The 26114-nt window shown below is 44.4% G+C and overlaps 1 protein-coding gene across 7 annotated transcripts in view; it reads left to right on the forward strand.

The window, feature by feature from the left end:
- The window catches only part of LOC100912066 (uncharacterized), a 41558-nt gene that overhangs the window by 10482 nt on the left and 4962 nt on the right, over positions 1-26114 (forward strand). The window contains exons 2-7 of one of the 7 annotated variants that reach the window (XR_015622839.1): positions 3263-3406; positions 14946-15157; positions 22260-22405; positions 22781-22973; positions 24159-24211; positions 24564-24944. Coding sequence is in view for 1 of the 7 variants with exons in the window: in XM_087555054.1 (XP_087411180.1) it covers positions 22320-22405; positions 23476-23629; positions 24159-24211; positions 24564-24594 (324 nt within the window). In the remaining 6 variants the exon portion in view is untranslated. Of the gene's footprint in view, positions 1-3262; positions 3407-14945; positions 15158-22259; positions 22406-22780; positions 22974-23475; positions 23630-24158; positions 24212-24563; positions 24945-26114 lie in introns of those variants that run through there. The other 6 variants (XR_015622838.1, XR_015622837.1, XR_015622836.1 and 3 more) reach the window with 6 other exon arrangements.

Here is a 26114-nt window from a genome sequence, read left to right on the forward strand (position 1 = left end):
TCCCTCCATGATAGACTCTAACTTTATGATGAAATAAGTTCCTCCTTCTTCAAGGTGCTTTTAGCCGGGATGTTTTCTATCACAGTACTAGGAAAGCAAACTAATACAGACCCTATATAAACATGATAGGCTACACGCTTTCAGTATATGGAAACATTAAAGGAAAAAAGATCTGCTACAAATATATTTTGTTATTTAATGTTACTATACTTCCAGAAATATTATAGGACCTTTTACAGCTAACTACTAGGGTTAGTGTATTAGTTTCCTGTTGATGATGTAACAAATCTGACAGAACCTGAGTGGCTTAAAACAAGAGAAATGTAGCATCTTGCAGCTCAGCCTCCAAATCTAAGGGACCGGGTGTGTTGATTTACTTTGTATCAGTGAGATAGAACACCTGACAGAAATGAGGTGAAGGGGACAGTTTTCACTTAGCCTCACAGTTTCAGTCCACTCTAGCAGGGAAGGCATGGCGGAGCTCATGCTGGTAGACCAGAGAACACAGATTGACAGAAAATAAAGGCTAGGCTGTAACTATCCAAACTCAGTGACTTCTTTTCAGCCAAACCCTACCTCCCAAAGCTTTTATAGTTGTCCAGAATAGTTACTGGATGAGGAATAAGGAATCAAAACATGAACCTACCGGGGATAACTCAGATTCAAACTCTGACATGGAAGTAATGCCAAAGGCTTGGGAGCACTGCTGCCTTCTGGGGGCATTGAGATTGGGAGCACTGCTGCCTTCTGGGGGCATTGAGATTGGGAGCACTGCTGCCTTCTGGGGGCATTGAGATTGGGAGCACTGCTGCCTTCTGAGAGCATTGAGATTGGGAGCACTGCTGCCTTCTGGGGGCATTGAGATTGGGAGCACTGCTGCCTTCTGAGAGCATTGAGATTGGGAGCACTACTGCCTTCTGGGGGCATTGAGATTGGGAGCACTGCTGCCTTCTGGGGGCATTGAGATTGGGAGCACAGCTGCCTTCTGGGGGCATTGAGATTGGGAGCACAGCTGCCTTCTGGGGGCATTGAGATTGGGAGCACTGCTGCCTTCTGGGGGCATTGAGATTGGGAGCACTGCTGCCTTCTGGGGGCATTGAGATTGGGAGCACTACTGCCTTCTGGGGGAATTGAGATTGGGAGCACTGCTGCCTTCTGGGGGCATTGAGATTGGGAGCACAGCTGCCTTCTGGGGGCATTGAGATTGGGAGCACTGCTGCCTTCTGGGGGCATTGAGATTGGGAGCACTACTGCCTTCTGGGGGCATTGAGATTGGGAGCACTACTGCCTTCTGGGGGCATTGAGATTGGGAGCACTGCTGCCTTCTGGGGGCATTGAGATTGGGAGCACTGCTGCCTTCTGGGGGCATTGAGATTGGGAGCACTGCTGCCTTCTGGGGGAATTGAGATTGGGAGCACTGCTGCCTTCTGGGGGCATTGAGATTGGGAGCACTACTGCCTTCTGGGGGAATTGAGATTGGGAGCACTGCTGCCTTCTGGGGGCATTGAGATTGGGAGCACTGCTGCCTTCTGGGGGCATTGAGATTGGGAGCACTGCTGCCTTCTGGGGGCATTGAGATTGGGAGCACTGCTGCCTTCTGAGAGCATTGAGATTGGGAGCACTACTGCCTTCTGGGGACATTGAGATTGGGAGCACAGCTGTCATCTGGAGGCGTTAAGATTGGGAGCACTGCTGCCTTCTGAGAGCATTGAGATTGGGAGCACTGCTGCCTTCTGGGGGCATTGAGATTGGGAGCACTGCTGCCTTCTGAGAGCATTGAGATTGGGAGCACTACTGCCTTCTGAGAGCATTGAGATTGGGAGCACTGCTGCCTTCTGGGGGCATTGAGATTGGGAGCACTGCTGCCTTCTGAGAGCATTGAGATTGGGAGCACTACTGCCTTCTGGGGACATTGAGATTGGGAGCACTGCTGCCTTCTGAGAGCATTGAGATTGGGAGCACTACTGCCTTCTGGGGGAATTGAGATTGGGAGCACAGCTGTCATCTGGAGACGTTGAGATTGGGAGCACTGCTGCTTTCTGGGGGCATTGAGAAAGAAGATTTCATTTCTTGCCTCTTGTCAGTTTCTGGCGGTGAGCACTACTGTTTATTTTATGGCCCTCCTCTCTATCCTTCAAGTACACCACTCCAATCCCTGCTTCCAAATCACAGCCCCTTCTGCTCTGCCATAGTAAAACCTCCCTTTGTCCTACTCTAATAAGGACACCATGATTACATTAAGGCCCATTGGATAAGCCAGGATAATCCCTTCATCTCAAAATCCTTCATTTAATTGCAATTTCAAAGTTTCTTTTGCCGTGTAAGGAGGCAGTCATAGGTTACAGCGTTAGTGCCTGGATGGTTTGAGGGCCAATCCAGGTGCCTGGTAGGCTGCCTGCCCTCCAAGACAGGCAATTCCATGACCTTGTCATTTCCAGCTTCTGGGATCCACCTGCACTTCTTGCATTGCGACCGCTTTCCCTACCCTCAAAGCTTCTTAGCATCATCAAATCTCTCAAGAGAACTCCGGTCCCCCACTTTGATTATCACAGTTTTATCTAAGTCTGGTCACCCTCTGCTTGCTTCCATCTAGGAAATCCCTCATGTAAAATGTCACTTTTGCCACATAAAGCAACATTTTTACAGCTCTGGGAAATGATGCCGTAGGCATTTTGGGAGGTGGCGGGGAGGGACTGCACTATCTCTGCTGATTGAATGAGCTTCGTGGGTTTCAAATTCTGACGTATGTCGAAACCTATACTGCACGCTCTAAACATGTGCAAAGTGCTGCGTGTCTTTTATAGCTCATTAATCTGATTTTTAAAACTTTATAAGGAAAGAAGCCCGAGAGCTAGACACTTGGGAGCAGTGTGACCAGGATGCACGCTCACTCCTGTATTTGACGCTCAACACATGGTCATTCCCTTCCTTTTCTCTCTGAGACTACTGGTCAGCCAGACTTTCTGAGACTCACACTCAGGAGGCAGAATCAGGGAGATCTCTGAGTTCGAGGCCAGCCTGATCTACAGAGCTAGTTTCAGGACAGCGAGTGGCTATTTTGTTTGGGGGTGGGGGAGGGGGAAAGGGGAGCCACTGAGTGGAGCTATCAAATAGGCTTCTCCCTGAGAAATTACTGACAGTGTACCAAATCAGAAACTGTTGCTAAAGTTTCCTTCCAATGCAAGAGAACGTCATTTATGTGTGTTCAACATTTGTCACGTATGTGTTCATGTGTTTCGAAGGCTGTATGTTCTATTCCCAGATTTGATTGGAAATGTCTTGAAAAAGGTTCTTCATGTGGAGTCGACACTGGAGTTTTCCATTGGATACTATTCTAGTTTCCTTTCTGTTGGTGTGATTAAATACAAAACAAAACAAACACCCTAACCGGAAGCAACTGGGGAAGGTAAGGGTTCATGTCTATTTACACTTCCAGGTTACAAGAGTACATGGAGGAAGTGGAGGCAGGAAGGCAAGCGGGCGTTAAACAATGAGGAACACTGCTCACTGGCGCCCTCTGGCGCCTGCTCAGCTAGCTTTCTTCTATAGCCCTGCCCACCTGCCCAGGGACAGTGCCACCCACAGGAAGCTGTACCCTCCTGCACCAATCAAAACAATCTTTCACTGACGTGGCCACAGAGCTACCCAATTGAGGGAGTTCTTCATTTGGCTGCAGGTTGCATCAAATTGTGAGTAAACGTTAACCAGCACAAACACTAGATACTGTGGCTGCTTCATCTTTGCTGGGGTTGCCTTGGGTTTCTGATCAGATGGGATAGCTGTAGGATTCATCTTGGAATTCCTTGTTATTTGTGTGTTTTTGAGATCAGGTCTGCCTCACTATGTAGCTCATGCTGGCCTTGAACTTGCAATCTTCTGCCTGCTGCAGACTCCCAAGTTTGACAGGTGTGACCTACTCCACTTAGCCATTTGCGATCCTTTTGGTCTCTCCCACCTGAGGAATCATACGCAGCTTGTTTTCCTCACGTCAATATAGTTAAGAATTTAAAGAGATGATCAGCAAGGAAAAAGAAGAAAATGGCAGATGTGCCAATACTTAATTCACGATCAAAAAAACAATAGCCCATAGATCTGGAGGCAAACTGTGGATCTAAAGGCAGACTGTGGATTTATTCACGGTTTCAGAAATGGTAACTATAACACACCGAGCCGGGTACCGTTGAGTTCCGCAGCCTTTCCCAACTCTGCAAGTGAGGGGATTGGTTTTACCCTCTTGTGAAATGAGAATAGTATATAGTTCCAACCTCATGGAGCTGCTCTGAGTCTACCTAGGAGATGAGAGGTGCTTACTAGTCCACCTAATTGGGCTTATAAATTTGTTCCAGTTATGTCTCAGGGGAAAGGAAAATTCAAATATCAATCAACCTGGAAAGAAAAGTGTTTCTACCCTGGGATGCGTGAGAAACATTACCTTCACAAGCACCAGGAGAGTAAGGTAGCTGTGGCCTGCAGCCATACTAGGGCACTGAATCGTGCCCTGTTTTGCATTGCTGTCTAATCGTTTCGAGTCATTTCCCCTCTCTAAGATTCCGTTTCCTAGCCAGTTACAGCATGTACTTGGGCAGGATTCTTGAAACCTACTCTAAGTTCCTGGTTCTCGTTTCTACTCACATATTTCTATTTGCATAATGGAAACTCAGACTATACCGACTATACCAAGGAGTGAGCATGGCTCTTAAACAGACCACATTGCTCTATCCTGAATCTACACAGGGATCTGAGAGCCCCTAGCTGCTGTCCAGAACACTGGGTATCTTGAACAATGACCAAGTCATCACCCTGGACAGTCAACAAGCCACACACCGTTCAGAGACAATCTGATGGAAAAAAGAGGAACCTCTCAACTCAGAGAGTGTAAGACCAGAAGAGCCCTTGCTAGAAGCAGTTGATTCTCAACCATTGCAACTGGGGCTGTTTGCCTCATAGAGGAACTGAGGTGGCGACTACGTTTGTGTTCACAGGAGCCATGGTTTCCAGCTTTCACTACATGTTAGAATCACTTGCAGAGCTTTTAAAATAGCATGGCGTTGGTCAGGGATGGGATCTGGCTATGGTACCTTTTAAAACCTCCCCAGGCAATTCTAAGTGCCTTCCAAATGGAGACTCATTGACCTAGGCCGGAGACTGGGCTGTAATTACTGGGGTCCACACCTGATTTCCTGAACACACCTGCTTGTGATAAGCTTCTAAGTTCAACCGAGGTTGGCTGAATCAGCGGGAGAGCGAAGAAATGAATATGAGACAATGTAAGGGGAAGAGTTTGAGATTGAAGGTCAGGATAGCTTACCCCCAGCCCTGGCTCGATTACTATACTAAATAGTAACAATTACTTCCCCTAAGCTTCAATTTATTCTCTTGTGAAGAGGAGATAATAGTACTTGCCTTATCCTCCTCTCGAAATCACAGTGAACGCGGCGTCCGGTAAAGAGCTTTGCATATTCGTGCATTATATAACCTTGTGAAATTGTTTAAAATAAAGTCTAACAGTCATTCTAGCTAACGGGTTCTTAACCAAGACAGAAATATGATGCAGGAGCTGGTTTGTGCAGGCTGATGTTGGGCTCTGTGAAGGAAACGGAGTCCCCATTGCATCTTGGCGGCGTCAGCTGAGGCGGCAGCGGTGGTGGCAGCATTGCTCTCAGTCCCTCTACACAGCATAACTACGCCTACCACCCTGCACCCCCAGATTTCTGTGGACTCTGTGCTTCTGTCCTCTCAACGTTCATGTGATGAAATCTAATCCCCAACACGACGGATTTAAAGGTGGGCTTTGCGGGGAGTAACCAGGCAATGAGCGTGCAAACCTTGTGAAGCGGATTAGTGTACTTACCGAAGTCACTCTGAAGAGCTTCCACCCCAGATTCCTTCATGGGCAGTCACAGGAGGAGCCCCCGGCCCATTCAGCCCATCAACAGATAGACGGATAATGTGATAGATATACAAGGAAGCTTTATTCAGCCCCAGAGAAGGATGAGATTATGTCATTTGCAGGAAGATGACTGGAACTAGAGATTGGTGTGTTAAGTGAAGTAAGCCAGACTGAGAGATGAGTATTGCATGTTTCCTCTCGGATGCAGAATCTAGGTTTATATATAAATAAGTACACACAAGTACCACACACACACACACACACACACACACACACACACACACACACACACCATGAATGTGGAAGGGAAAATGAGGTGAGAGGAAAGAAAACAAAATACTGCATATTTTCCAACTGAAATAGAATCTCTCTCTCTCTCTCTCTCTCTCTCTCTCTCTCTGTGTGTGTGTGTGTGTGTGTGTGTGTGTGTGTGTGTGTGTGTGTAAAGCAAGGTACAATAACATCTGGTTGAAGACGTCATAATGAAACCCATTATTTTGTCAAACTGATTTAAAAACTGGGGGCCACTAAAGATGTACCTCACTCAGAAGAGTGCTTTCCCATCACACAGGAGACCTCATTACACTTCATCCTTAGTGAGTCCGAGGCCAGCCTGGGAGAGGGGAGACAAGACACACAAAGTAAAAGCTATAGTCTATTAACCAGGAAGGGCACCCTGCTAGAGACCATGTTCACCACCAGTAATGTGGCCTTAGGCGTCCCAGCCAGCAGCACCTGGAGCAGTAGACCGGGGTAGGTGAGGAGACATCTGAGCCACACCATCCTTTGTATATAGAACAGCTCAGATGGACTAGGAGACAGATCCTAAGCCATGCTGACTAAGCAGCGTCCTCAGCCAGCAAGGCTTGAGTAACAGCTGCTTCCAGGGGTTCCCCCCACCCCATCTGTCCCATCTGCCTGCTGCTCAACACAATGTTGATGGCCACAGGTGTTCAGTGGGCACATGCACACGAATGTCAATGGATGTGGGGCTCCAGTTTCCAGGCACAGTTTTAACATCTATCTGTCAGGTTTTAGCAGCTCTCAGCATCACCTCCTTGGTGAGTTTCTTATAAGGCTCATGGATCTGCTAGCTCTTTAGGCTGGAAGTCCCCTGCTGCCACCTATGAATGCTTCCACTCCCTGTCCCTAGTCCTCTACTAACGAGGCCTGCGCTTGGCCCATCATAAAGGGGTTTGTGGAATTCAGACAAAACATATGGTGTTTGCCCAGAATCTTGCAGTTTTTATTTATGTTTTAAATAACTTGTTTTTCTTATTGTTACAAAACAGCACATGTCTGTTTGGAAAAAACTAGGCAAGCAGAAATTAAGCACAAATCTTTCATAAATCCCTCAGTCTCAGAAAATCGCTGTTTAATGTTTCTGGCTTTGTGCACACACACACACACGCATAGACATGTATTTAGAGAAATGGGGTCATTGCCGTGTATTTAGTGATTTGTAACCTGCCTTTTCTTTTAACCATGTCTCATTGCCTTAAATGGTCCTCTTGCACTATTATTTATCCCCACTCCCACGTGTCCACTCTTGCTGCCATCAATCCCCCACAGCTATTTACAAACCAAGCACTATAAATTAGAACAAACTAAACGGATTGACAGTGTGGAGGGCTTTCCTTGCTAACTGGTGCTTTGGATGGCGTTGTCTACTCAGACACAAACCTTGTATCTCATGAAATGTTTGTTTCATGCAGAGCTCCAGAGCCCAGGCTGTAACAGAAATAAAGAGTTTATGGAGGAGCCATACCCTTAAAACTGCTACAGTTTCTAGGAAACTGGAAAATTCCATTGCTACAGCCAATGTCAACAGCACAGGCAAGAGAGGAATGAAGGAACTCAAAAGGAGGAAAGAATTTGATTAACAGAGACTAGGAATAACTAGCAAAAATGCCATGAACAGGACCAGAAAATGCTGGCTCCCCGTGCTGATGTCTAGAAATTAGGAAATGCTTTTGCCTGCGCTGGAGCGAGTTGGTAAGATGGCAGGCATAAAGCTCGTGTTTGTGTCAGGAGCGATGGTAGCGGTTGTGAATACTAGCAGCAATGAATCTAGATAACAGCATCCCAGAAAATCCCTTATCTTGGCTTTGGGCCTGCCTGGATATTGACAGCGCGCTTGGCTGCAAACCACCTGGAGATTCCTGCAGTTGCTAAGCCACAGTAAAAGGGATCTCAACAGTGTTGGAAGGGAAGGGGGCGGGGCTTGTAGAAAGGGGCGTGACGTTCAGACAGAGCTGAGGGGAAAGGTCACATAAGGAGAGGCTCTGTTTCTCTAACTTCTCCTTGCTTGCTCACTACAGTGGTTGCAGGAGCTGGACCCGCCCGCCCATCTCCTGATGCATTTCTTCACTCTCTGTTTCACAAAATGCTACCCAGGGTAATTTCCAATTTTTTTTGTTTCATTACTTCTTTAAAATTTTATTTATTTATTATATATAAATACACTATAGCGGTCCTCAGACACACCAGAAGAGGGCATCAGATCTCATTACAGATGGTTATGAGCCATCTTGTAGTTGCCTGGATTTGAACTCAGGACCTCTGGAAGAGCAATCAGTGCTCTTAACCACTGCGCCATCTCTCCAGCCCGTTTGCTTGTCTTTTGAGATAGGGTCTCATTATGAAGCCCAGACTGGCCTTTAATTCTCAGTGATCCTCCTGCTGCCAGGATTGTGGGTATGTGTCACCATATCCAACTTTAATAATTTTAATTATTCATCCTATTACATAATTTCTGGGCTCAATCCCCAGCATCACTCACACACACACACACACACACACACACACACACACACACACACACACAATTAATACAGGATCAACAACTATGCTTTTAAAAAGTTTTTGAATAGCTTTATGGTTTTCTTTGAGTTTATGATTGCCTCATCTTATGGTTCTGTAGTTTTCCACGAATAAATTTCTGCTTTTTTTTTTTTTTTGGTAAGCTTTGAAAATGTATCTAACTTACTAGCTGCCCCTCCAGTCATCCTTTTGTTCTGCTTATCTTTTCTGACTACTTTTCATTTCTCAGCTTCAAAGTACACATGTCACTGAAAACTCTTCCTGAATCTTTTTTGCTAGTATCCTGATGTAGATCTACTCTTCGTTGGATCTATTTTGTGGTTGTTATTGTTGCTGCTGTGTTTATTATGGTTTGGTTTCCACCTAGGACAAGGGACTGAGGTGCATATTTTATATATCAAAGCAGATCTGGCTTCCAGGTTCTCCCAGCATCCTTCAGCCCCTACTGAGTATCATACCCTGCCCCCAACCCTGGACTTTCCAGCCCAGAGACTGGGCTGCCCTTCTGCTACCAGACGCTCTTCCCTATATAATACAGACGTCTTGTTTCTCTGTCTCTGTCTCTGTCTCTCTGTCTCTGTCTCTGTTTCTCTCTCTCTGTCTCTCTCTCTCTCTCTCTCTCTCTCTCTCTCTCTCTCTCTCTCTCTCTCTCTCCCCACTCCGTTTCCCACCCCCCTCTCTCTTCTCCTTCCTGTGGTGACTTCCCCGGCCTCCATCCTTGGGGCCAGTGAACTCGCTTGCTCGAGAACAGCTCCCCAATAAACCTTCATTGAATATAAACTAATCTGGCTTGAACTGGCTCATTTTACCAGGACAGAAAGAACTTGTCGATTATGTTGAGGAAAGTTCTCATGTAGCTTAGGCTGGCCTTGAACTCAACTCTGTCACCAAGGATGACCTTGAGCTCCTGATCCTCCTGCTTCACCTCATAAATTCTGGGATTGGAGTCATGCAGCCCACTCCTAGTTTTATTTACTGCTAGAGATCCAACCTACAACTTTTTTCATGGTAATCAAGTATTTTACTAAGCTGTATCCATTTACTTTTAAAGTTGATGGAGTAGACTTCCCAACAAGAGGTTTTTGAGAGGTGAGCTTTCTGAATTTTGCATTTCTGAATATAGCATTGTTTGTCTCACCAAATTTCAAAAGAAATTATCAGCTGTTAAGAAATCCAGTGCCATCCTTTGGGCCCTTAAAAATGACCTTCTCTGCCTATTTAATGGAACCTTTTTATTATTATTATTATTATTATTATTATTATTATTATTATTATTATTATTATTTTGGAGCTGGGGACCGAACCCAGGGCCTTTCGCATGCTAGGCAAGCGCTCTACCACTGAGCTAAATCCCCAACCCTTAATGGAACCTTTTAAATTTGGGTGCTTAGGTCCTTTGATTTGGGGAAATTTTATTGATTTCTTTGGTTAATAATTTTCTTCCCATTAATATGTCTGTTCACTTCTTTCTGGCAAGGCTGATAGATAAGATACAGGGTGCACAGTTCTGTGTGCATATCAGACAACCAAAAAATAACTTTTAAAAAGGTAAAATTTTGCTATCTAGCAAGGCTAGCCTGAAATTTCTATGTAAACAGCCTCCCAGTGCTGAGATTATATGTCTGTGTCACCAAGCAAGTGACTTTTTATTATGACTATGAGCCTTGCAACATTTTTTTACTGTAAACATGTTATTTATCCTAATTTATTTCATTGCCCTAATTTATTTCATTGTCAGAAGTTCAAATTTAAGTAAACATGATGTATCTTGCTAACTGTATCTGAGCAGTCTATGTACTGGAATTCTTTTTTTAAATTTTTTTAAAGATTTATTTATTCTATGAAAGAACATTGTAGCTATCTTAGACACACCAGAAGAGGGCATCAGATCTCATTACAGAGGGTTGTGAGCCACCATGTGGTTGCTGGGATTTGAACTCAGGACCTCTGGAAGAGCAGTCAGTGCTCTTAACTGCTGAGCCATCTCTCCAGCCCTGGAATTCTTATTATTGGGGATTAGACCTGTATGGTTGACGCTGTTGCTGTTGCTTGTATTTCATTGTCTACTAAACTCTTTACTTTTCTTGAAGAGTTCCATTAACTTGGTTTGTTTGTTTGCCTGTTTGAGTGTGGCCGTGGCTGGCATCAAGCTAATGGCCATAGCCTCTAATCCTCTGTCTCTGTCTCTGGAATGCTGAGACTATGGTTTATGCTATCATGCCTACTTTACATGGTGCTGGGTATTGAATCCAGGGGTTGCTAGGGAAGCACTCAAATAACTGAGCTATTTCCCAAGCCCAAGTTTTATTAATGTGATTTTCATTAATGTGCTTTTTTTTTTTTTTTACAAACTCCGATCTTACTTAAGGGTTTTTTGTTTTAAATCTGTTCAAAAATGTTAAAGATGTCTGTTCTTACAGAGTGTTCATTTCATTGCGTTTCATTGTTGAGAGATCTGGTGTCTTCCTGCTGTTTTGTTTGTTTGTTTTCAGACTCTCCACCTCTAGTTTTTGAACTCTTTTTTAAAACCTGGAGATCTCCCCAGATGTCATATGATTCTTGGTCATCTGTGTGTATTTTAAGGTTGAGTGCTCAAACACTTTGAAGACTTTCTTCTACGTGTCTGAAGGATGTTTTGAATTTCGTCCAGATGAGAACACACTCGGCCTCTAACGGGTTGATGGTCTCCTATTTCTGCCGAGTACACTGTATCTTCTACCTGTCTAGTTAGCTCTCCACACACCATCAACTTTCAGGCTATTTCTGAAGTGCCTTCTCCCATATTCCTTTATGAAATCCTGTTCACATCCCCAGACTCAGATACATAGTACTCTTCTATCTTTCTCTTAGGGAAATGGACTCATTTCCCATGTGATCCAACCATGACCAAGCTTAGGAGCCTGTGTCTTAGTCTCGTGTTTCCATAATCTCGTGTTTGGGTAAGCACCAAAGTATGACCACCACAGATTATAATGGGTACCAGACGTCACAGAAACTTTCATAGCGAAGTGGGATTCTTTATAGAGCAGGTTAAATACAAACATTAAATATTAATATTTTTACTTAAAGTTACTGGCACACAGGAAGTACAACCTATGTCCCCATTCCCAGAGATTAAGGAAGAAGAACATATAGGGGGTAGTTATCACAATTTACCATCATTTGGACTGGAGAGATGGCTCAGTGGTTAAGAGCAATGGCTCCTTTTTCAGAGGACCCAAGTTTGATTCCCTGAACCCACGTGGCAACCTACGAACTATCTGTAACTCCAGTACTAGAGGACCAGACATTCTTTTCCGGTCTCTGTAGTCATCAAGGATAGGCAGGCAAACATCAAAACAGATAAATAAATAAAAGATATTTTTAAAAAGTTTGCCCATCAATTTAATTTCGATTTATGAGATGGAAGGTTCTTGTCTGTGTTGGAACACTGCCATGGGGATGAGGAAGCTACGATTAGGACGTTGAGTTCTGATGTGATGCTGCGACTCCAGCGGTACTGTCTGATATTTAGCCCTCAGGGCCCAAGAGATGAGCTCAAATCGGAAGGAGCCCACAGGTTGGAACCATAGCCAATTTCAAGTGTAAAGAACCAGAGTGTCTTGCATTGCTCCTGATAATCAAATCAAAGGAGCAGTTGCGAGCAAGCTGTGGTCCGGCTCCATCACTCCGTGTCCTCTCCACTGATAAGGAAAACACCGGACAATTCTCTCCTGTTCCATCAGATTTAGAAGCAAACAAAAACAAAACCTGGAAATCCAATCAGACAGATTCTGAACGGGAGACAGAGAACGGGACGTAAACAAAAGCATTTCTACCCGTGAAGAAAAAGATGCGAGACTCAGATAGCAGTCAGAGGGAGTGTCCTCCGCATGAGACAGACAGCTCAGGAACGAGATAACAAAGGAGGAATAGTCATTGCCTGGGCTCAGTCACGGAGATAAAAGCTCCAGCGGGTATGCTGTGAAATTGCAAGCAAAAAAAAAGCTCAGGTTATCAAAGGTTTCTGTCTAAGAGCAGGCAGGCAGGAACTCAGCCAAGCAGCAACCTCGTGACTCACATATTGGGTCCCCACTTGAAAGGGGCCTCTCAGATAGGGTCTGAGGGGCAAGAGGGAATCTAGTAACAGCAGAGCATGGGTTGGCTAAAGGGCAGGGGAAAAGGGGGGGAGTAATAAAACCAAGCCTTTCAAAGTAGACAGAGAATGCTGACAATTGCTTGGGACGAGACTTTGGAGAGCGACCTGTTACTACTTTCTCTGTTGGCAGCCAGGGTAACATACTCAGGTTTTCTTTTGGCGTTGCGATGGCAGGGGCAAAGCAGTAATAAAGGACAAAGCGATCAAGTAAAAAGGGGCTTATTTTATTTAGTTACTGAGATTGGCAAGGACAAGTGTGGGACCACGCAAGTGCACACACAGCAGAACCGCGTGTGGCTGGAGGGAAGGAGAGAGCATGAGAATCAAACAGGAATGAAGACAAACAGATGCTCGGAAGGGGTCATTTGTGGGAGCAACAAGTCAAACGGAAGCAAAAGAACGCTACGGGTCCTTTAACATGAAAGTCGCCTATATCCCTGAGAGGATACGGGCATATGGCGACCCCGAGTCCCAAGGGTGATTGATAGAACCAAGTAAAAGCTTTAGAAAAAGTCTCAGGGAACCTTTGCTTTGGATGACGGCAACTTGGCAATTCACACGTGAGGAGGCATAAGGATTATTTGTCGAACCTCAACAGGGTTAGATTTAAAAAAAAAAAAATAGAGTTGGCTTTTTTAATCCTTGAAAATCAAAGGTGAGAGGTGGCACAGACTTGAAACCCATACATGTGACCGGTGCTTTCGACTTTGAACCATCACCTCTTCAGATCTTTACAAGAGCCCAGATGCACTCTGGGTCATAGCTTCTTAACATAGTCCTTGAATCTGATGACCAGTGGATATATACTGGGTGACCAGAAAGTTTAACACCTTCTATTTGCACACTGAAAGAGAAGGAAAGACTTAACGTTGGGCAAAGGAGACATTTGCAAACAGAGCCTTTTAGCCCCTTCCCCCAAACCATCTCCCTTCCCCTGAAAATAAACAAGAATCTTTTTTCTTTTCATCATCACCATCATCACCATGACGATGGATATTAAACAATTTCTGATCACCTAGGCAATAACCTTGTGGTAATACATATATAATCGTTCTTTTAAAAAAAGATTTATTTTTATTTATATGAGTACACTGTAGCTGTCTTCAGACACACCAGAAGAGGGCATTGTATCCCATTACAGATAGTTGTGAGCCACCATGGGGTTGCTGGGAATTGAACTCAGAACCTCTGAAGAGAGCAGTCAGTGCTCTTAACCACTGAGCCATCTCTCCAGCCCTGTTTGCTCATTTTTTTAAATTTTATTTTTCTTGGATAGTTTATGTATTTACATTTCAAATGTTATCCCCTTCCTCCCCTCTCCCCTCCCTCTGCTTCTATGAGGGTGCTCCCACTCTCACCCACCCACTTCAACCTCAATGCCCTGGCATTACCCTACATTGAGGAAATGAGCCTTCACAGGACCAAGGACTTCTCCTCCCATTGATGCTGGACAAGGCCATCCTCTGCTACATATGCTGCTGGAGCCATGAGTCCCTCCATATGTACTCTTTGTTTGGTGGTTTAGTCCCTGGGAGCTCTGGTGGGGTCTGGTTGGCTTATATTGTTGTTCTTCCTAAGGGGTTGCAAACCCCTTATAATCATTCTTTTAATGTTACAGAGAACACTCTGTTTTTATGCCCATTGTACAGGTGAGAAAACTGGACTGTAGCAAACCCAAGGAATTTGGGAGTATTAGAGCTGATGATCAAATCCAGAGCCTGACCTTAACCACTCAAGGCTACCTCCACATTCAAAAATATTCTATTTGGGGTTGGGGATTTAGCTCAGTGGTAGAGCGCTTACCTAGCAAGCACAAGGCCCTGAGTTCGGTCCCCAGCTCCGAAGAAAAAAAAAAAAAAAAAAAAAAAAAAAAAAGAAAAAAAAAGAAAAAAAATATTCTATTTATCCTCATCGCCTTCTTTCTCCTAGCTTAAAAATGTGATTTTCCTCTAAAAGTCTAAACTAGGCACATAGGAGACATTACTAAACCATCATTCCACTCAGTTGAAATATTTTATCGGCATACACAATGTGTGCTATTATGAATTATCTGGTCAGGATGCTAATTGGATGGCTTTATTTTGTGTCTTTCAGAGACTGGTCAGCCTTTTCTTGGATGAAGTAACAGTTTTCAGGCTCCAAGGCCTGGGCCACTGTGACCTGGTGTGAGAGGAAGTACACGAAACGCTACTCAGTGTCTCCTCTGCAATGGAAAGGGACTTGGTCCCACTCACATGCACAAGTGACTGGCGGCTTGACTTGGTATCTTGGCACTCCTGGTGACTGTCTGGGAAAAGCTAAAGCCGGTATGAACATCTGCCCAGACCAGGCAGAGAGGAAACACACACTTGCTTAGCTAATCATTTGATGTATCCTCTGCCTTAGATGATTCAGTTTTAGTGCAGTGGTCTGAATGCAGGGGCCTGGGATCATGACTCATTCTTTCCGTATTTCCTTGTTAGTACTAGTAGGTCCAGACACCTCCCAAATCATGTTGCATCTACCTACATAGACCCTTAGAGAAGACAAGCTCACATGTGTCTGAACCAACTGGGGGACTGGTGACCCTCTCTAGCGCTGGCACCCTAGGGTCGCATGGCACTATGTGGTACTTTGCACTCTCTCTAGTGGCGGCACCCTTGGGGCCACTGCGAGGCCTCTTTCTCAGCGACTCTACGCTGCTCCCAAGTATTCTCTAACCCGGGCGGTCTGTGGACCGTTCCAGCGTGGCACCTTGCCACGCTGGTCTCTAGTGTTAGTTCTGGCACCCGTGGGACCACAGTTTATCTCTGGTTAGTATCTATCCCAGCAGCTCTCTGCTAGCCACAAACTCACTGGTTCCAGCTACCCTGTAAAATCAGGGCTCTAGAAGCCCAGCATGGGCTGGCCTATCATGGCTCCCTGCCACGGACTCTGCTCATACTCCCAACAGCCCAGTGAAATCATGATTCAATAAACTGTAATTTATCAATCAGATTTATATGTTAGATTCTCAATCCACAATACATCCACACAATAAATTCACAACCAATTGATAAGGATAAAAACCGCCCACCTAGATAAGAAATTTGTCCTCAGAAATCCATCCCTTAAGAAATATACATAACTACCTTAGCAATTCAGGACCACCCGGATCTGGGTCATCTTTCTCAGTCTCCATCTTGATTCTCCTTTTTTCTTCCCCTTCTTTCCCACCTTACAAAAGCTTTACCCTGCCTTATGTTTTTTTACTGTCCTCTCATGGCCTTGACCTAGCTGTACCAGCCCTCACCTACATATAGACATCAGCCTACAGGCTGAAACAGAAGGAGGGATAAGGAAGGGACCAAGGCAAGATACAGCCCTACAACATGTCCTTAGTAACTTCCCACTATTCATCACTGTTCAGTGATGTTAATAATAATGCTAATATATCAAGAGATTGATCTATTCATTATGCTAGAAAGCCCATAATCTAATTGGTTCTGGAAATGCCAATGCCATACCCTGAGCATAACTAGTCTCTTGTGATTAATCTTCCTTCCTTCCTCCCTCTCTCTTTTCTTTCTTTCTTTCTTTTCTCTTCTTTCTTTCCTTTCTTTTCTTTCTTTGTTTTCTTTCTTCGTTTGTTTCCTTTCTTGTCTTGTTTTTCAAGACAAGGTTTCTCTGTATAGCCCTGACTGTCCTAGAACTCACTTTATAGACCAGGCTGGCCTCGAACTCAGAGATCCATCTGCCTCTGCCTTCTAAGTGCTGGGACTAAAAGGCATGTGCCAACACTGCCCAGTGTATCTTGTGATCTTAATCCAATCAAATTGGAAGTTAAGATTAACTATCATTGATGGCTTGCTCTTTGTCAAAGGAGTGTATGTCAGCTCTGGAGGCCCTGTAGCCTACACTTTGGAGAGTGAAGCCCATAGTAGGTGCCTTTCACTATCCTTTACTTGGTGTTAGCACACAGGAAGCGATATAAATTACAGTCAGAAACTCATTGCAATTCAGGAGATTATGGCCCAGGTTTGTGTGTGTGTGTGTGTGTGTGTGTGTGTGTGTGTGTGTGTGTGTGCACGCGCGTGTGTGTGCATGTGTTGGTGACAGGTGACATAGGAATAGAGATAAACCTGAAGCAGTGTGACAGGACAGTTTAAAACAAGGTATGTTCAAGGGCTAAATAGCTCTATAGTCATCAAGAGAGAGGGGAGCTCAGTCTAGACCAATGAATGGTTTTTGAAGGATAAAAGAAATGTAAGAGAGTAGAGGGCTTGGGAGGCAGGGAGGGGACAGGGAGAGGGCAGAAGCTTTGCTGAGGAAGGCCATGATCAGCTCTGGACAGTGAGAGAGCAGAGGGAGTCTACTTTCCTGACACGGATTGTGCTGTGGGACCCAGGAGCCCTTTTTCTAAGTAATCTCCAAGGCCCACAGGGCCTGTCAGAACTCTCTGTTCCTTACACAGATGTCTTCCAAGCTTCTACTGACACAGTTGCTTTGTCCCTTAGTCTATAGTATGTCTTTCTAAATGGTAACACCCTTTAAGCTTGAGATTCTGATTTACTTGTCTCTACCGGATCCAGAACAAATGCTTAAGAATGTGTTGAGCAAAACTAATAGATGGAGACATCAGTGAAGGTGAGACTGGATGAATGAATGAAGATGATGGATGAATGAATGAAGGTGATAGATGAATGAAGGTGAGACCGAGTAGATAAGTGAATGAACAAGCTGCTTCTGTATAGAAATATGCTGTGATTGACAGGCATGTCAATACATTCAGATGACTAGATATGGCACCTTGGGATTATACAGACTTATTTTTAAATCATCTGTATCTCCCATAAAGAGTTATTGAAATCCAATAATGTTGCTGACACTGTTATAGAGGCTTGGGATAAAACAGGGAAGTCCTCAGAGGTGAAGCAGCTGCTTTGGGTGGGAGAGCCAGCCAGGCCTGCTACATAACTTGAAGGAGCTAGTGTACCATGGGAAAATGTGGCTCTATTTAAACAGCAGGAAAAAGAGTGCTATTAAAGTCACTAAAGTATAAAGGCAGATATTCATAGCATACTTAGTGTGCTTTAAACCTTGGGTTCAATTCTCAGTGTGTGCTCATACACACACACACACACACACACACACACACATACACACACACACACACTCACACACAGACACTCAAACACTCAAACAACACACTCATACAAACTCACACATACACACACTCACACACATACACACATTCACACACACTCACACACACATACACACACACTCACACACACACATTCACATACACATACACACACACTCACACATTCACACACACACACACTCATACACATACACACACTCACACACACATAAACATATACACACATACACATACACACACATACACACACATACACACATATACACACACACACACGATCTTACTTTTATCTGCAGCCTCACTTTTAGTTTGTCACAGCATCTTTTAACTTGCTGTAAAATGTCCTAAGAAAATGCCCATTTTTTTACCATTATCATGATGATTTTAATCATCCTTGTAACACATGATGCCACTTTCAAATGTAAAATAAGAGCCACTTAATGAAATTACACAGTTCGTATTTCATAGTTCATACATGCATATGGGCTTAATTTTTGCCAGAGCAGTGGAAAATGCATAATGCTAGCTCAGTTGTTTGTAGTTTGGTCACTGACATACAGTGCTCACCCCACACCCTGTACTTTTGCTTTGCTGCTGAGCTAAAGAACATCTGGAACAAAAAGAGCTATGGGATTCTTCTCCCATGTGTGTGTGTGAGCGTGTGTGTGTGTGTGTGTGTGTGTGTGTGTGTGTGTGTGTGTGACAGAGAGAGAGAGAGAGAGAGAGGTGGGGGGAGAGGGAGACGGAGACAGAGACAGAGACAGAGAGACAGACAGAAAGATAAAGACAGAGAGAGAAAAAGACAGACAGACAGACAAAGAGTACCATTCACCCCCGAAGTCCTGACAGTCCCAAGAGGCTCCTCAAGAATTTGCTTCCAATGCAGAAAGAATACAGAACATGAGAGAATCATGCATAACCAAGGAACTCATCCTTTCCTCCCTGATTCATGTTACTTTTCTACATTATGCTAAGACTGGATGTGAGTGGGCCTTCTGGAAGCACTGTCTGTTTGAAAGTAACCAAAAAGACCTTTGTCCCTCTCCTCTTTCAATTGGTCTTTCTAGTACAGGTCTTCCTAATGGAGACCCTAAAAAGCATGTGGGAAACTTGCACATGTAAATCAGGAAGGCTCGGACTGGACTATAGCCTCATCCCCACAGTTCAGCACGATTACAAACGTGTGTGTGTGTGTGTGTGTGTGTGTGTGTGTGTTTATGTGTGTGCATGTGTGTGGGGAGTGTGTGTGAGCAGCTGGGAGTATGGCAGGATGGCGAGACCGTGTCATATCTGAGTGAGGTTTACATAGTATAGAATTTGTATGTACATGTGCTATGTATATATTGTTTGAGGCACATGTTCCTGTGATTGTGTGTAGCCTATGGTATGTTTATATAGGTGTGCAATGAGAAATAAAATTTGTTTCAGTTTTCCTGCACACTTTGCCTCCAAGCTCTATAGTCTATGTTTTAAATCCATTTCCCCCTAAAACACATACGCACACACACACACACACACACATACACACACACACACCCCTCTTCTCTTGTTCATATAAGTAGAATAAATAACACACAGGTTTTTGACATTCACAAACAAACCCTCGTGGTTTTTATCTGAGCCGAGTACTCCCTGGGGCTTTGTGCTTCTTTTTCCCCCCTTCCTTTCCTTCCTGTAAATCCGTTTTAGGCGTTGGAGTCAGGAGATGACATCTTGTTACATCATGTTAGACAGCACCATTATTTTCCCCAGCAAACCATTTCCAATCTGGCTCAGCAGACAGAACTGAACAAAGACAGACAACCCAGCATAAATAAAAGAAAAGCTTATAGCCCTTTGGGAGAGACCCAGAGGAGCCCTAGTCCCCAGTCTGGGACTGACTTGCTCTGTTCCACTTTAACTCCTTAGAACAGGGGCCGAGAAACCTCCGTAAGCTCAGACTTTTCCAGTGACATTGTGCAGGTCCTCTCTCTGCTGGAGTTGAGGCTGGAGGGAGATGTGCTCTGCAGGGGAAGGAAGAATGGCAGACACTGATCTCGCTCAGAGGCCCTCTCCATCCTGTGCTCAGACCAGGCCTGTCTTTGGCTTTCCAGATGCAACTGCTATTTATAGCCCTGTCCTTTTGCTATGTTGCCTGTGCCCCCTGTGGTCAACTCAATGCCTATATTTAAAAAGAGCTTCTCTATGCTCAAGTCCAACCAATCTCAGAGACTTTCCTTGAGAAATCTTCGTTCTGAATCTCAGGCACGAGATCCTTCTAGGTGCCCCTTTTATCTTCTGGTATCTGACAGGGAGCCTGGAGTCCTACAGCCCTGGCATGGCTCTATACGGTAGCCTGTGCTGTGAGGTTTTTATTTGATCGTTTGTTTTGTTTTGTTTTTGTTTGTTTTGTTTTGTTTGTATCATGGAGTTTTACTGTGCTCTTCAGGTCTTATTCTCGGTGGGCTGGGGATGTAGCTTGCTTGGGAGAGGGCTTGTCCAGTATTCACAAGGCCCTAGCACCACATAAACAAGGTATGGTGGCATATGACTGTAATCTCAACATTTGGATGGAGGCAAGAGGATCAGAAAAAGACAGCTTGGGACACACAAGACCTTGTTTCAGAGAAGAAATCTTATTCTCGGTGATCTACCTATGGGCCCTTTCCAAACCGAGGTCACCATGTCTCTATTTAGCCAGAAAACATTCACTGTCTGTCTAGCTATATTGTCTAGACGAGTAAGACACAAAACCTTGGGGTCTGTTCTGTACAGTGAGGGAGCTGTGAGGTTGTGGGCCTTAGAGGTAGTGATCCGGGTTTGAACCACAATTCCGTGAACATGGACAGGCCAATGAGCTTCCTCTGCCGGTAGAGTGTGATTGTCTCCTGGGGAGGCTATGAGGACAAACATGAAGTCACAAATACACCAAAGGAGTCTGGAAACTTCCTTATTCTCACACGCTACTTAATTCCCACACCTCTCATGAGAACGTCGCAGGAAGTGACAGTGGCAAGGAGTTGAGCTGCTCTAGAACAGGGCTTCTCAGCCTTCCCAATGCTGCGACCATTTAACACAGCTCCCCATGTTGTGTTGACCCCCACCGTAAAGCTTTCTTCAATGCTGCTTTATAACCATAATTTTACTACCGACATACATCGTAACGTAAACACCCGGCATGCAGGGTGTCTGATATGTGATCCCTGCCAAAGGGTTGTTTGATCCCCTAAGAGGTTGAAACCCACAGGTTGAAAGTCGCTGTCTTAGATGAAAGTGAATACCTCAAGGACTGTAGTAGCTCAACATCCAGTCAATAATTGATTTTTTTAATTAAAAATACTTGAGATTCAAACTTGGCAGGCACTTACATGTTACTTTTAATTCAAGCCGATAAAGGTTAATTGAGCACATTATAATTTAGTGGATACAGTCAGTACCCAAGATAGAGAGAAGAATAAACAAAGTGGGAGATTCTTATCAAACAAAGGAAAATGTATCAATATAGCTACAAATAGAGAACCCAGAATTCGACCTCACGATATAAATTTGAAATGGGATACAAAAAAGAGTAAGGGGAGATTATCTATCTAATTATGATGCAGATATCCTTGGGTATTTATTTAGGAAATTGTTTTATTTAGATCAATACTTTATATTACATAATAAAGAACATGGCAAATTGTCTAAAATGACATATACATATATATATTCCAATTATAGGGCAAAACTGCACACATCAAAAAAAAAAAAAAAAGAAGTCAGTGTAGAGACTTTGCCCAATCAGTGGAGAAATAGCCTTAAATTCTGAAACAGTAGAAGAACCATCGAAAATGATCAGGACTGTGCTCATTCTCTGTCACTGCCACAACGTACCTGAGAAAAATCAACCTAATGGGAGAGGTTATGGCATCACAGGCTTCTGCCCATAGTCCTTGTCTATTAACTAAGGGTCCCTGATGAAGCAGAACACCAAGGTGGTGGGAACGCCTGGAAGAGGCTAATGGGGGACAGAGGCCAGAGAGTAACAGGAAATAGCCAGGGAATTAAATTCCCCTGGATGGACTGGAGAGATGGCTCAGTGGTTAAGAGCACCGACTGCTCTTCCAGAGGTCCTGAGTTCAATTCCCAGCAACGACATGGTGGCTCACAACCATCCCTAATGAGATCTGATGCCCTTTTCTGTTGTGTCTGAAGACAGCTACAGTGTACTTATATATAATAAATAAATCTTAAAAAAAAAAAAGAACATACTAAATTCCCCTGGACACGCTTCAAGTAAACCATTTTCTCCAATCGTTTTCTAGCTTTCACAGTTCCAGTGTCTCCAAGCAATCTCTTTGGATTCGGAACCTGTCACAGAGAGGATGAAGCCACTCAGAGCAGCAGAACCTTCAAGATCCGATCTCCTCTCCAAAGACCACCAGAGGACAAGACAAGACCACAGGAAAAGGTCCATGGGGGAACTTCCTTATTAAAAGCTACAGCAGGCAAAATTAATGGCGCACCTGTGTGTGTGTGTGTGTGTGTGTGTGTGTGTGTGTGTGTGTGTGTGTGTGCTTGTTTCACGTGCATGTGTGCACACGCGTGTGTGTGCTTGTGCATGCACAGTTGTATACATGCTGTGGCACATTCAAGGAATTTAAAGGGCAACTTTAGAGAGTTGGTTCTCATCCCCCACTTGGTTTGAGGCAAAGTGTTTTTCTTTACTGTTTGCTGCATGTACCCCAGGCTAACTGGCCTGTGAGATTCCAAATCCTCCCATTTCACCTTAGGAGAGCTAAGATTACAGTTACCCGCTGCTATATTTGGCTTTTTTTTCATGCAGGTGGGTTCCAGGAATCGGGTGTGAAGTGATGTCTCAGTGGGGTTTTACCATCTCCACCCCCCCTCCCACCACCAGCGATTACTGATGAGCGGAGCACTGGTGTTAGCGGTCACATGTCTTCCTTTGAGATATGCTATTCACATCTTTTGAGTGGCTTTTCTTCTCTGTACATTGCTGGGACTGGGCCTGCCAGGCAAGTGGCTCTACCACTAGGCTGCATCCCAGGCCCTTTGCTCCTTTTAATTGGGCTGTTTGTTTTCTCAAGATGGAGTTGTTTGAATTCCTTATGTTATTTATAGATAGGAAGAAAAGCCAAAGAGTAGGAAAGCCCTCTCTGCGTTGTGCTGAATTTAAATTCCAAGCATATTCCTATTTTAAGTTTTGCTACTTCTGTGTTTACTTGATTTGATTTAATTTTGATTTTGTAGCGCTGGGGTTTGAACCCAGAGCCTCACACATGCCAAGCAAGTGCTCTATTACTGAGCTATCATCACCGAAGCTGTTTCCACTTTGACCTGTTGCTTGTGGATGAATTCCCTCATCACCCTGCCCCATCTTAGCCCTCCAGTTCAAATTCCAATTATTTGTCTGCTCCTTGGCTTTCTGATGCCACTTTCTGTTTCAAACATTCCTTTCCCCTTTCCTATCGTGGCAATCCTGAGACTCCAGATTCCCTCTTTTGCATTCTTAAACAGCACCCCACAGCGCCTACTCCACAAAGCGGGCACCTTTCCCTTGCTATGTGCCCAGCTGCTGCATTATAGTGACAGGGAGCTCAAAGGAGCTGTTGACACCCATGGGCTTACATTTGCAATGGGCTTGGAAGCTGAGAGAAAATACCAGAAGGAAGTAAGTGCTTTCTCTTGTCCTTCTTCCTTTCTACTTCTTAGATTCCTTGGGGCCAACTTTTGGGTCACTGTTTGACTCTAAGTTAAATCACCACATGCCCACAATCAGACCAGCAGTCCTGCAACACCACACACAGTTCCAGGCACACAGCTTACAGAGATGAAGAAGATGCAACCTTGGGTCTCAAAGAGTTAATCACCCCATGGGGAAATACACACTAAACTCCGCCTTAGTTACTTTTCTGTTGGTGGGATAAAACAATCCAACAAAAGCCAGAAGGAAGGAAGGAAGGAAGGAAGGAAGGAAGGAAGGAAGGAAGGAGGGAGGGAGGGAGGGAGGGAGGGAGGGAGGGAGGGAGGGAGGGAGGGAGGGAGAAAGGAAGGAAGGAGGATTTACTCCTGCTCACACTGCTTTCCATGGAGGGGAAAGCCAGGCAGGAGCTTGGAGCAGCTGGTCACATGGTATCCACAGTCAGGATGAAGAGGGTGATGAATGTTTGTACTCAGCTTACTTTCTCCTTTTTATACAGTCTAGGAACCAAACACAGGGAATGGTGCCACCCACAGTGAGGATACCCCTCAGGTATGTCCAGAGACCCATCTCCGAGGTAATTCTAGATGTCATCAAGTTGACAATTGAAATTAACCTTCACAAACACCACCTTTCCTATAGAAATGTGCTAAGTCTAACATTTGACATTATACTCTTGAAATTGTAAACAAATTACTGACCCAACACAGAAATTCAGAAACTGCATGCAGTGAAATTAGCTACAAAATAAGGGCTTGCTGGACAAGCATGAGGACCTGAGTGGGATTCCCAGCATCCATGTAGAAAGGTGGGCACAATGGGATGTACTTGTAATTAGCACCCAGGAGGCAAATACTGGCAGATTCTGTAGAACTAGAGTTTTAAAAAGGTTACTCATTGTCAGAGTCCGGATGTGCAGGGCCGGACGTGCCTGAGGGAGAGCCAGAGAGAGGACTTGCCAAACCAGCTATCAGCCCCAAGGACATTGATCATCTGTAGCCACCCCCTCCCCTTCCTTCACCCCCCTGAGTGAGATGAGCCACCCTACCTGCCTGCCGAGCTGCTAGAGAGCACGTACACCTTGCTGATGTAATTTCGCACCGAAAGTAACTGTGCACCATTTGAATTGACCAATCATGTGTAACCACGCGAATACCCCTATATAAACCCCCGAGTTTGGAAGCTCGGGGTCGATTCCTCTGTCTCCTGTGTGGGATACGTATCGACCCGGGATCCCGCTAATAGGGATCTCGTTAATAAAAGCTACCTCCTGCTGTTACATCAAGATGGCTACTTCGTGATTCCTGGGGGCACCCCATCCCACGATTGGAGTAAGAAATGCGGCTCCCCGTTTAAGCTCTTTCAATTCCAGGGTCTTGTAGGACAGCTAGTACAGCCAAATGGTGGTCAGCAACTGGCCATGTTTCCAAAAAAAGAAAAACGTGCAGAAGCAGTTGAGGAAAATACCCTAATACCACCTTTAGCCTAACACACACACACACACACACACACACACACACACACACACAAACACACACACATACACACATACACACACAAACACACATACACACACAAACACACATACACACAAACATACACACATACACACAAACACACATACTAACACATACACACATACACACACAAACATACACACATACACAAACACACACACAAACACACACACATACACACACAAACACAAACACACACACAAACATACACACATACACAAACACACACACACACACACACACACACACACACTAACACCTGTCACACGGCTTCATTCTTCATTCCTACACATGGGTGTAGCTACAAGGCAACATAACCCATCTTCATTCCTCTGTACATCAGCCACTGGACTAAAAGAATTGGATTCAAAAGAGTGGAGAGGAGACAAGATTCTCTTCCAATCACTCACAGATAAGGAGTGACCCTCATTTGTATTGTACTTATACTAGATCCCAGCAAGATGTGTTCGTTTTTGAATGGTGAAAAGTCACCTCTCTTTTTATTACCTGTACATATGCTCTGTTCACAAAACACACCTTACAGTATTCTAGGTTTATGTTATTTAAACTATTAAAGATAAAATTGTATAAAGGTCTACACTATTGATGCTAGCTTAGAAATCCAAGGGCTTTGAACCAGTAAGGACATTTGTGGAAAATGTTCAGCCTTGCTTGTGGCTGACTTATTTCTGATGGATTTTGGTATGTGTGGGAAGGAGTCAGGTTGAGATCATTGTATACTTTAAGTCTCAGTACTGTCAGTTTTCCATACAAATGAATGACCTTTTGTTAAGTGATGAATTAAAAAATTAATCATTTAATAAGGGAGTAAGGAGTTGGTTTCCAGCAATGGTGCTAAAATTATCCACTAAAGGAAGAACAGACTTTTTGACAAGTGGACACCCACATGCAAAAGAAATAATTTACCCAATCCGATA

This window comes from Rattus norvegicus, chromosome 6 (genome assembly GCF_021556685.1).
Source record: "Rattus norvegicus strain SHRSP/BbbUtx chromosome 6, alternate assembly SHRSP_T2T, whole genome shotgun sequence".
Classification (NCBI taxonomy): Eukaryota; Metazoa; Chordata; class Mammalia; order Rodentia; family Muridae; genus Rattus; species Rattus norvegicus.